This window comes from Maylandia zebra, linkage group LG2 (assembly GCF_041146795.1).
Source record: "Maylandia zebra isolate NMK-2024a linkage group LG2, Mzebra_GT3a, whole genome shotgun sequence".
Classification (NCBI taxonomy): Eukaryota; Metazoa; Chordata; class Actinopteri; order Cichliformes; family Cichlidae; genus Maylandia; species Maylandia zebra.
The window spans coordinates 24,146,194-24,157,877 of NC_135168.1; the positions used below are offsets into that span (position 1 = coordinate 24,146,194).

An 11,684-nucleotide genomic window follows, 5' to 3' on the forward strand; every position below is an offset into this window, starting at 1 on the left:
TCCATGAGTGCAAAACTTTGCAAAAATTTGTTGTAACATGGCACAGCCTTCTGGGTGGCTGACCTGCATGCAGGGGTTTGATCTGGAGTTATTACAGCTTTCCATTTTTTTATTTGAATGTATCTTTAAATCTTTCATTTTCACTTTAGTTTAGCTTCTAGGATACTTTTAAAGTTTCACTTTTAGTTTTTATAACTTTCAGAGTCAGTCTTGTTTTTTTTTTTATGAAGAAATGATCCGTACTGATTTATGAAGTTCAGATCAGTTAAACAAAACGAAAACATCTGTGAGGTCACTGAGGTCACACTGGCTGCAGCTCTGTGGTTATCAGCCCAATAAACACCACAGGTGAAAATCACATGGTACAAAAACACCTCACTCTGTAACGCTGACAGGGACAATTAAACTGTGTCTGTGAGTGCATCTGTGAGTTTGTGAATGTCGGTGTGTCTGTCGGTGAGTCTGTGAGTGCATCTGATTATGTGAGTGTGTTGACCTGCTTGACGTTGTCACTGAGGAAGACAAAGTAGACACAGCAGAAGCCCAGCTGTGTGATGATGAGGAACAGGTTGACGGTCCGCCTGGGCGAGACGATGAAACAGTTAAAACACAGAACAGGACGACGTCTCTCTGATCACATCTTTAATTCTTTGAGGTTCACAGGTCTGAAAGAATTTCCTTTCCTTTAAAAAATTTACGTTTTTTGTTATTTGTTTTTTTCTTATGCCTGTGGGACTAAATCTGACATCTTTACATGTTTTACATATTAAAATTAATTTGTTTTCTTGACGTGTCTAAAGAAACACCGAGCAGAACAGGTGAGCGTGTTTCTTACTTTCCCCACTGTGAATGTCGCCTCAGCCACGGCACGTTTTCCATCCCGTACTGCACAGCCTCGCCATAGGTCAGAGATGGTCGGTTCATCCTGCGGGGGGGGGGGGGGGGGGGGGGGGGGGGCATCCAGGTGTCAGTCAGTTTCAGCTGACATGAAGCTAAATAACCAAACTGAAAATAACCAGCACAGAAAAGTCGCCCTCTGCTGGACATAAAGGTATCCAGGTTTAAAGTACTGGCTTCAAGCCTGGACAAGCCATGTCCATCTTTAATATACAGTTTATAAGTTCACTGCAGTAAACACCGCCTGAACACAAGCTTAAGCTCCAAAGCTTGTGTGAACAAAGCAGTTCATCTGGTGTCCAGCAGAGGCAGCAGTGAGCCAGCTCCCACATGTTTACAGACCGACACAGACACTGGTTTAGTCTCTATAGATGATTTATAACTCAGCTGCTTAAATTGCATTAAGGCTTAAAGCTTGCACGATCAGGAGCGTGGCCTCTCTGACTGACAGGTGGATGGTGACACAGGCAGCTGTAGCTGCTAGCTGTCTGCTAGTGTCACCAGAACTGGACTTCTGGACGTGTTTGTGCTGTTGGAGGCTTTTGGAGCATTTTAATGACATCATTTGACCCATAACATGGCTTCTGCGAGGTTACTGTAGTAACAGAGCAGCTCACAGATACCCTGACTTTGGGACATTTCAGGAGCCCAGAAGCACACGAAATGAGCTAAAAAATGATAAAGCCTGCAGAAACCCTCTGAAGTAAAAACAGATAAACGTTATATATGAAGAGTTAAAAACAATAAAATCCTTAGTAAGGCTTGAACACAGGTGCACATGCCCAACGAGTTGACAAAGAAATAAGAAAATGAAGTTTAGTTTTAACCCTTATTGGGTAACTGCGGTTCTTCCATATCTATGACAGAATCAGAGAAGTGACAACTGACTCGGCAAAAATTAAACCTCTAAAAACAGGAAGGGCCGCAACCACTTCTGTGTCTCCTCAGCTGATGCGTGACGGTGCAGAGGTGTCCGTTCACACTCGCGATCTCCTTGATCCTTTTAATCCCAGCTAATGGATCGCCGTGTGAACTGGGCAAAGGGCGGGCGAGGGGTGGATGGGCAGGTTCACAGTCACAGGTAGTACACTAATTAAAGTCTAATAGTGACTGCACTAATCTGCTGAGCTGCCACGTGTCACCAGCTGTAAAACAGATAAGCCCCGGTACTCTGGGTTTTCGGCCACATGGCTTCACTTATGTAATCCCACTAAAACTGAACCGATGTGGCGATCGCCACGGAGAGGTGGGGCTGATCACAGGTCACGGTGACAGTGTTTGGTAATGTCTGTGACAGCTGATGAGCCTCAAGCAGGAACAACAGCAAACACAACGAAGCCGCTGCAGAGCAAACATGCAAGGACGAGTGTGGTTTTAGTGCAAAGGAGATTAAAATGAGCTGCTGCAAAGGCATGAAGGACTCAGTTCAAACAGAAAGACTTAAAGCAACGAGGACTCGAGCACAGCTTACAGAAACCCAGCCTGACCTCTACAGTTAGTTAAAAATAATAAAATAAAACGTGCAGCTCAGAGACATCGTAAAACAGACAGGATTCATCATCAGCACTGGATTCACTGGATCTGTGCATCAACATACAGCTGATTTCTCAGCAGAGCCACAGACTCAGACTGTTTTGTTCTCATGATACAAGCGTCACATGACACCGGCCCACAAACCCAGTTTAATTTGCTCTTGTGCCTCATGCTACCTCATCTATAAATGAGGTATCTCCAAAAAAAAAACCTTTCAAAATAAAAGCTGAAATGTGTGTTTTACTGCATTATTGTGGAAAGTAGAAATCAGTGATTTAGTGATCATTAAAATCTGTTCAGAATCAATTAGGATTCATCTCTTAAGTCTTGACACACTGCCGGTCACACATTAGCTGCTGCAAACATCAGGTGAGTGCGTCAATCGGGCTGGTAGTTATTTTACAGTCTGCTGCTTCCAGGCGTGTGTGCAGTGAAAGAAAAACAGCATTTTCCTGACATTTTACATCTCATTTGAACAAAGAGCAAAGAGCCGCTCTGCTCCAACGTAAAGTTATACCGAAGTGACGCACTTATCCTCTCAGCCACGTCCAAACACAGGGACCTTACAGTCTTCCTGCTGAGCCTCCAGCTACTTGCGACCGTGGCTCAGGGGGTTGGGAATCGCATCTGTCACCGGAAGGTCACCGGTAGAGCAGGGCGATATGGGCAAAAATATTTATCAGGATATATATTTGAAAATTTGCGATAACGATATAACCGACGATATAATTGATGCGAGACAAAATACAAACTCCACAACATTACTAGCGCAAAAAGACAACCTTCCATTTATTTTCACTTAAACAAGAAGCTGGTTTTTATGTACATTAAAGCTTTATAAAAATGTAACAGTGCAAATGCAAATTCCTTGCTGAAAGTTTAACCAAAAGGCATTTCCAGTAGAAATGGGCTGACATATCCTGAGCATAACCATGTATAATATCCACTGAAGTTAAAAAGAGGTGCTTTGCAACATTAAACTGCAGTGTGCAGTACGTATTTTTCGGACCATAAGGTGCACGGGATTATAAGGCACATTAAGCGAAACAAAGCAGTCAGATAAATCAAACTTTATTAAACTCATTCTTCTTGCTTCCTCCACTTCTGTACCATTGATTCATTAATGTTGAATTCTCTGGCAGCTGCTCTATTCCCATGTTGTTGCAGTATATTAATGACTAACCTCGTATTGTGGATGGATTATCTCAGTTGTTCTCCTGACTGAAGTTTGGTCCGTTTACAGCATCCTGCCATGCGATTGCATTTGCCTCTAACCATGAAGAACCTTCACGTTAACTTTTATAAGTGGAAAAGTGTTAGTGTTCGTCCTCCAGCTTCACTGTTTATGTTATGCTAACATAGCTGTGTCGCTAGCGATCACGTAGCACATCATTATATACCAGCTAGCCCAACTTCAGTAACCCTACAAACGTCACTGCTGTTTAGTTTCCTGTCTTCGTTTATGTTGGAAGTGATAGCAGAGCTGTACGTTTGATTTTTTTTTTCAGAAATCTCTCAGTCAGAACATGCAATATCATGCTTAGGTAACTAGCGAAACTAGCGAGCTAACTTCCGCTAGCTTCCTGCTAACTTCTAACTCCGTTAAATGTAATAACTTTTGTTTTCATGGATGCCTGGAAGTTAAACTTTATAGTTACACCTGGTAAAGCAGCAATGCTGATCGTTTTATTAAAGATGAAAGAATTTAGACAGTTTTTAACTCTAAGTGATGCTGCAGTGTTGTTTGACCTGAAGTATACGGAGTTTAGGACCCAGATTACTCCCAGATTTAAGAGCATCTTAGTCCGACAAATACGACAATAACAACGGCCGCTTGCATGTTCTGCAAAAAAATGTGCTTTGTTGTGTATCTGACGGACAAACACCAAACCAGTTCCACATCACGGAAGTTGCACCATTTTTACAAACCAATTCTGGTTCATCAGGGCTTTGGAGCGTGATGTCACGGGAGTGGGCGTGGAAAGGATTTTGGCCCGATCCGCCATTTTGGGGGTCTAAGTAAGGAGCGAAAGCATAGCCATGGTTCGTACTTGCTGTGCGATGTTCGATCTTACGACCGGCACGGGAATAAGTTTGGATTGTCTTTTTATGCTTTCCCAACCTGGAAGCAACATGAAGGAGCTCATGTATCGGATATTACCAAACGAAGGCGTCTAGCCTGGATAGCAGCCGTGAGACGAGCTGATATCAAGTTCTGTTACGTCTCCAGATATCAGTTGGTGTGCTCAAGACATTTTCATTCCGGTAAGTTCTAAATATGTTCACATCACACTTTATAGCTGAATAATATCATCGTTGGTGGTCTCAGAAGTTATAGAAATTGCGATCAAACATAGAATGGAGTGACTTGATTGGTTGATGTAAAGACAATAAATGAAATGAGACAGGAAGGACACAAATTGGCGTTAATAATTTACCCGATTATCAATGTGTTAACTTGCATGTACTTTACAATTATGGGCATATAATATGATAACGATATTTTAGCAGTTAAATGATAAATGTGTAACATTAATTATGGTGGGGGGTGGAAAATGGCTATTTCACTCGGTGCACTCCAGCTGACTTACTTTGACGACGTACTCAGAGTTTGGCGGCTTGAAAATAGCCAAATCTTGCACCCAGCCATTTGTAAATTGGATGTGCGCCTCCAGTGACTTGTAATTACGAAACTGGTTCGCTGTGTAAGCGCTTACTCCACAAACAAGATACGTGAAGATATCGGGGTAGGACAGTGGCGGTAAGTCGTCTGGGTCTTTACTCCACTGCCGTATTTCAAATGGGTCCAGATTTGCGATGCACTATTTTTTTTCCAAGTACCGCTGCTTCGCCTCTGGACGCAATCGGTCTCTATACCGTCCGTTTTCTTTTGAGCTGCTTTTAAGCATGTTTCTTGTCGTCGTCGTTCCAACACAGTGTGTTTGTTTTGATTCGTAGACCCCGAAAATGGAGCTGCGCTCCCACAATGCATTGCGGCGTGACGTCAACTCCAAAGCCCTTCTGTTTCACTCAACAATCGGCCATGTGCGTATGAAAACAAAGGCACTGCGCGTTTTACTCCCATTCTATCGCGATATTTCATTTTCCTATCGTTGCCTAACATTATACCGGTATTACCGTGAACGGTATAATATGGCCCAGCCCTAGTCACCGGTTCGATCCCTGGGCTCTCTGTCCTGGTCGTTGTGTCCTTGGGCAAGACACTTTACCCTACCGCCTACTGGTGTTGGCCAGAGGGGCCGATGGCGCGATATGGCAGCCTCGCTTCTGTCAGTCTGCCCCAGGGCAGCTGTGGCTACAACTGTAGCTGCCTCCACCAGTGTGTGAATGTGAGAGTGAATGAATAGTGGTATTGTAAAGCGCTTTGGGTGCCTTAAAAAGCGCTATATAAATCCAATCCATTATTATTATTATTATTACTTTGAGAAACATTTAAAAAAAAAAAAGAAAGAAGCTTTTATTCTGTGTATTATGTGTTCCCATCCGATCCCTGTATCGAGTGTTTGCGTTAGATGAAGAACAGGAGTGAGCTTTTATCTGAATGTGTGTGGGCTGAGGCTGTGTGGATTACGGAGGACGACGGGATGTGAGGAAATCAAACCAGATGATTGTGTTTTTGAGGGCTGAAGAGCGAGAATCGAGATACTCACTTTGCACTGAGGTGGTGGGAACACATCACCAGCAGCTTCATGCAGTGAACCGCGATGATGCCCATGACCAGAAGACTGATGGGTCCGAGCTGCACACAAACACAGACCGAGTTTGTGTGGCGTTTAAAGGCTCAGACTAATTCTGTGTCATGTGACCTTTGCAGGTATGCTTACCACCAGCCCTGCATTCTTGACAGCCAGAGGCAGACCCAGCAGGCCTGTACCAATATTCCCTTTGAGCAGGTGGATCAGAGTCTGGAAAAAACTGCAGCATGAAAAATGAAGTTAGAATCAGACCAGCCAGATCTGTACGTCCTGCATTGGTGTTACGTTCTAAGTCTAGGTGTGTCCTGAACGCAACAAAAATTTGCCCACCACACTCCACCCAAAACAAGAACCCAAACAATAGTATCTTTTAAAATGCTAAGCAGCCATTTATTTGCTTCAGCAGTGAGCAGTGCCAAAAACAACAAACAAAACTCCCTAATGGTCCCTACGCTTTCCTACACAAAATGAAAAACCAAACAAAAGACAATTCACTTACCTAACTCGCTACATGAAAAACAGGAGAAAACTTAATCAACAAAAATGGCGTCTCACGTCTCACGCCTACTAGGCTGCTGCAGTGAACAATATATACAAGGTGGAAAAAAAAATACTCAATTGCTACTTTACAAATCTATTTACAGCTATATACAAAACTAAGATACCAACACCACAGTGATCACAACCCATGACAAACTGAAACACAGGGCTTAAATACATAGAGGGAGCAATCAGGGAATGGACAACAGGAGGGAAACACAGCTGGGGCAAATCAGAACTGACGAGACAAGGAAGCGTAAACTGAACACACTGAGATAAGACAGACCTTCAAAGTACCACAGGAAACACATAACAGTCACGCCTAACACAAAACACTGACAACATTGGATCGTAACAATTGGACAGTCCGAAGGCATTTTACTCACGAGGTCCCCGCCTGTCCTCCTATCCTCTCGTAGTTGCGTTGGGGTCTGGACGGTCCTGGAGGAGACGGACACAGAGCGTCCAGCTCAGACGGATTTTGGTCGGACAACAAAGCTGAGACGAGAGGCAAAGAGACAAAGACGAAAACCATGTGTTTGACATCACGTGACCCTCTGATGTGTTTACCGCCCTGTCTTATGTCAGTCAGCAGTGTGTAAGCAAGCTTTCCTGCACCGTCACCTTTCACAGTGATGTGACTCCGGTTATATACACACACAGGTGTCATCCACCTCGTCATGTGACCTGACACCTACACTCTCAGTGACAAACTACAGGACCTGAAAGACTTGAAGTTGGAGAAGAAACCCTTCAGATCTGGCCGTGCATGAGGCTCGCTGCACATGACTATAAACACGGTGATAACTGAAGATCACCTGACTCCAATAAGCAGGAAGTCCTGAAGGCACACATTAGGCTCAGTGCTGTGTTTAATAATGTGGCGCTTTAGTACTTGTTCATGACTCTTATTATCCCTTCATGATAAAAACTGGAAGTACTTCCACGTGAGAGCAGAACAGCAGGAAGCTGTGAACTGAGCTGAGACACAGCGCTATAAAACTAACAGTTATAAAAGCGTCTTTAAAGATCTGAGCGCATCGTAACTACGTTCAGAGGAACCCGAGCCTTGCACTCATGAACCTGTCACCAAACACTTCTTATCTTTGCTCTTTATTTGATCTCAGACTAGCAGGTAAACTAAAAATAGCCTCAAAGGGAGGTTTTCAATTATAAATGAAAGTGGACATTATATCACCCCACCCCCACTGTATCTGCAGTCCACACATACATGCTTATTAATGCCAAGCACACACATAAAACTCTATTACTCACACAACACACACACAAGCCCGTTCAGCTATCTTAGTGAGGACCTTCATTAACATAATGCTTTCCCTAGCCCCTTACCCTAACCATCAAAAATGAATGCCTAACCTAATTGTAACCCTGACACTAAAACCACATTTTGAGCCTCAAACAGGCCTTCAAACTTGTGAGGACCGGTGAGTGTGTCCTCACAAGTGACTGTTGGTTCTCACAATTATAGCAGAATGAAGATTTCGGTCCTCACAAAGATAGCTAGACAGGAACACAAACGCACACACGCTGCAGCAGCTGCATGTGTTTAAAGTCTTTAGAAAGTAAAACCCACTTTGTGCTGCTACACTGAGGAACCATCTCTGACTTATCTAAGAACTCAGAACGACTGACGGCAGCACATCAGCGACCAACAGACACCAAACAGACAGGCGGTCACTGCCATCACACTCAAGGATTAAAACAAACTGTAGAGCAACCCACTTTCTTCAGCCTTAAACACGACCTTTAATCTGAAAATACTGATGGGAAGAAAAAAAGCTTGATTCTTTGAATTAACTAATAACTGATGACCAATCAAAATTAACATTGAAGAACATGAAGAACTACTCAGCAATGCAGAGACTGAATCAGACTCTGACGCGTTCCTTTACTGATGATGATAAAGTGACCCTCTCCGACCTTTCAGCTTTTTAAAGGAGGCAAGTTTGATTTTTGGAGGTAAACATTGTACATGTCGTCGCAGCGCATCATCTGCCTCCATCTCCTCCTATCCTTCCTTCCTCCTCTGTCACATCACCCCTCTGCATGTCTTCTTGTTCTCCTCCTGCTTGGCAACTCCATCTTCATCCTCCACCCTCACTCCTCTGCACATGCTCAGACCATCTCACCCTCTCTGACTCTGAGCTGCCTCTCTGATGGACTCGTTTCCGCTGTGTTGCTTTAATCTTTGTACCAGAGGCACAGTTACACTTGTGCCTTCCCGTGCTCCCTCCCTACATGCTAAATAACATGAACGAGTGTAACAATGAAACCACGACATAAGCAACATCAAACTTCAGCCAACAATCTTGTACTCCACATCTACAAACTGAACATGCTCGCTCACAGATCTATGTCGTGACCGCTCATAACGAGCACGTCGTGTCTGGCCGTGACCTCCCACCAAACCAGACGCGAGCCGGCCAACAGGCGGATTCTGTAGATGAAGTGAAAGCTGCTTTGATGATTCACCGTCTACCTGCCAGCTGGGATTACACATAATCCCTGTGTGACTGTGGCCCCGGCTCACGTTCGTGCGCCGTATCATTTTTAACCATCGTCCTGACTTTACTACCTTCGCCTCGGCCGTCTACGTCGCTGGACGCCATCATTCTAGGTGGGAAGGTTTGGCAGACAGCCGGGCGTCGTCTCTCCCAGCCTCACGGATCCTAATGCAGTGAGATCAGGGAGTCCAGCGTGGACGCCTGTCCACTGCAAACAGATAAGAGATAAGAAGAGAATGAGATCTGGCAGCAGCAAAACAAAAACAGAGTCAGAAACTGAGCATGCTCACAGGCTGCTGCACGAGTCCCTGAACTGGACCTCTGCACCGTGTTTGCGCTGCTGGAGCCTTCTTAATGACATTATATGACCAATAACACAGCTGCTGTGAGGTTAATCATGCTTACATTAAACAGACTTCATGACCTCCTTCGTACTCGCACAAGGTTTCAAACACACGCTTCGTTGTTTGTGTCTGATGGCTTTCGGAAGAAAAGCCGAAAGAGGTTTTTAGGGGACAATTCTGAGGCTTGACTTCTCCTGGCACTTCCTCTTCAGAGGAGCGTGTTTCCCAGCAGCGGTTCACCAAGCGTGGCCAAAGTGTCGCCATCAGGAGCGACTCAGCATTTTTTTGTTAGTTTTTTTTTTTTTTTTTTTTACAGCGAGTCATGACACGAGAGGCCTGAACAGCACAGCGCATAGTTTCTGCACTTAAAACAGCATCAGCAGCTCAATGTGGGCTTTTATTTCACTATGTAACAGAAAGGTTCAGTCCTGCAGCATTGCTTCTCGCCTTTGTGCTCCCACACAGCTGCTTTATATTCCAGGCTTCACCCGCAGAACAAAGCAATCAGTTATTAAATATCCCGAAGGTGCTCATCTTCAAGTACCTTCATAACTGAACTCTCTGGCCTAAAAGCAGTCAGCGTGACATTCAGCTGTTGTTGGGTGATATTTGTAACACTGTGCATACAGCTGATTCAAAGCCTCCTCGGCCGGCTGAGCTGACAAATGAGCGTGTTTTTATTTCACACCAATAATCAAATTGGAAAGTATATAAATTAAAATGTCGCCCAGGTGAGCAGGAAGTGATTTACCTGAGCAGGAAACACTGCTGAGTTATAAAGATTCATTCAGCCATTCTCAGAAACTACGATTAGACGTTACTGATCGAGCTCGTCCTGATGCTTAGGTGTGTCCCGATGCTCTCTCTCTTACACTCTGGTTTAATCTAATGGCCAATGATCATCATCAGCGTGTGTTTGTCAGGTAAATGTGACACGGAGCCTGCTGCTGTGGAACACTGTGTACATTGATGGCTGAGCAACATGAAAATGAGCTCGTTATCTCACGTGTTTATCTCATCTGCAGAGAAGAAGCCTTTATATATTTACCTACAAACAGGAGGAGGTTTAAAGTGCACCTGTGCAGATGTTGACCCCAGCTGCTCTTCAGAAACCGCGCCAGCCGAGTTGGCGTATTTGTCATGTTTATTTACTTTCTGGTATTTTCTTTTTCTTCTGTTTTCGTCCTCTGGGCCTCGCGTTAAAACAGATATGAGCTGCTGTGTGTTTTACTGTGCAGGTAAACCGTGACAGCCCCAGCCCGAGCCCCCCCGGTGCTTTAACGGCAGTCAGCGCGATAATCGCATCATTTTAAACTGTCAACGGACACAGACCCGGCGGGCATTCCCGCCATAAACACAATAAACGAGCCCACGGTCCCGCAAAACCGGCTGTGGACGGAGGGTTAGCTGTTAGCCATAGTTAGCTGTGTGCTGCGGTGCCATTTTCGGAGTAAACAACGAGCCGCGGCAGCAGCGGCCAGCCTTACCTCGCAGACACCGCGCGGACTCGGTCCTCCTGGCCTCGTTATCAGCTCTCAGTCCGCCGCAGGCCGCTTTATTTTCGTATCGTGCTCATGGTGGCGAAGCAGCACAGATTGAAGGCAAAGCGGGACTGTGCTCTGTCGGGCTCGACTCTCCAACAGACAGCCAGCGGTGTGGTCACATGACATTGTCGAGAGGGACGGTCGTGGCATTCGACGTGATCCCGTTGCCATAGATACGGATTATAATGTCGTGGCGGTTGGTAAACCATTTTATTTTATTTTATTTTATTATTTATTGGTTTAATCTTTTTTCTCAGTTTTCTGTTACCATTTGCGCAGTCCTGTATGTTCACTTCTACACAATAAAATAAATAAATAAGCCACCCAGCACATCAGCTGTTCTCCTTGTTACCATCTGGCAGACGTTACAGGAGTCTGTCTGCTCGGACTACAAGACTTAAAAACAGTTTGACCACCAAGCCATACGACACCTCAACCACAACACTTAAACACACACAACACAGTCCACAGGACGCACTCAGAAGCTACCCTGCAGCTTCACAAGTACTCTGTTTAATCTGCACTGGTCACTCCACTTTATTGTTGATATTCATATTTAAAAAGTCTATTTATTATTTTATTATT

The 11,684-nt window shown here is 44.6% G+C and overlaps 1 protein-coding gene across 3 annotated transcripts in view; it reads right to left on the reverse strand.

Moving 5' to 3' along the window:
• The window catches only part of slc36a1 (solute carrier family 36 member 1), a 44,237-nt gene extending 32,991 nt beyond the window's left edge, over positions 1-11,246 (reverse strand). Inside the window, exons 1-7 of one of the 3 annotated variants that reach the window (XM_024804189.2) lie at positions 11,043-11,245; positions 9,283-9,419; positions 7,073-7,127; positions 6,276-6,366; positions 6,102-6,190; positions 836-925; positions 497-581 (exon numbers count right to left, since the gene is read on the reverse strand). In XM_024804189.2, coding sequence (XP_024659957.1) covers positions 497-581; positions 836-925; positions 6,102-6,190; positions 6,276-6,366; positions 7,073-7,127; positions 9,283-9,319 — 447 coding nt within the window. In that variant the 5' untranslated portion in view covers positions 9,320-9,419; positions 11,043-11,245. Of the gene's footprint in view, positions 1-496; positions 582-835; positions 926-6,101; positions 6,191-6,275; positions 6,367-7,072; positions 7,185-9,282; positions 9,420-11,042 lie in introns of all 3 variants that reach the window. The other 2 variants (XM_024804188.2, XM_076890314.1) reach the window with 2 other exon arrangements.
• Positions 11,247-11,684: the final 438 nt, after the last annotated feature.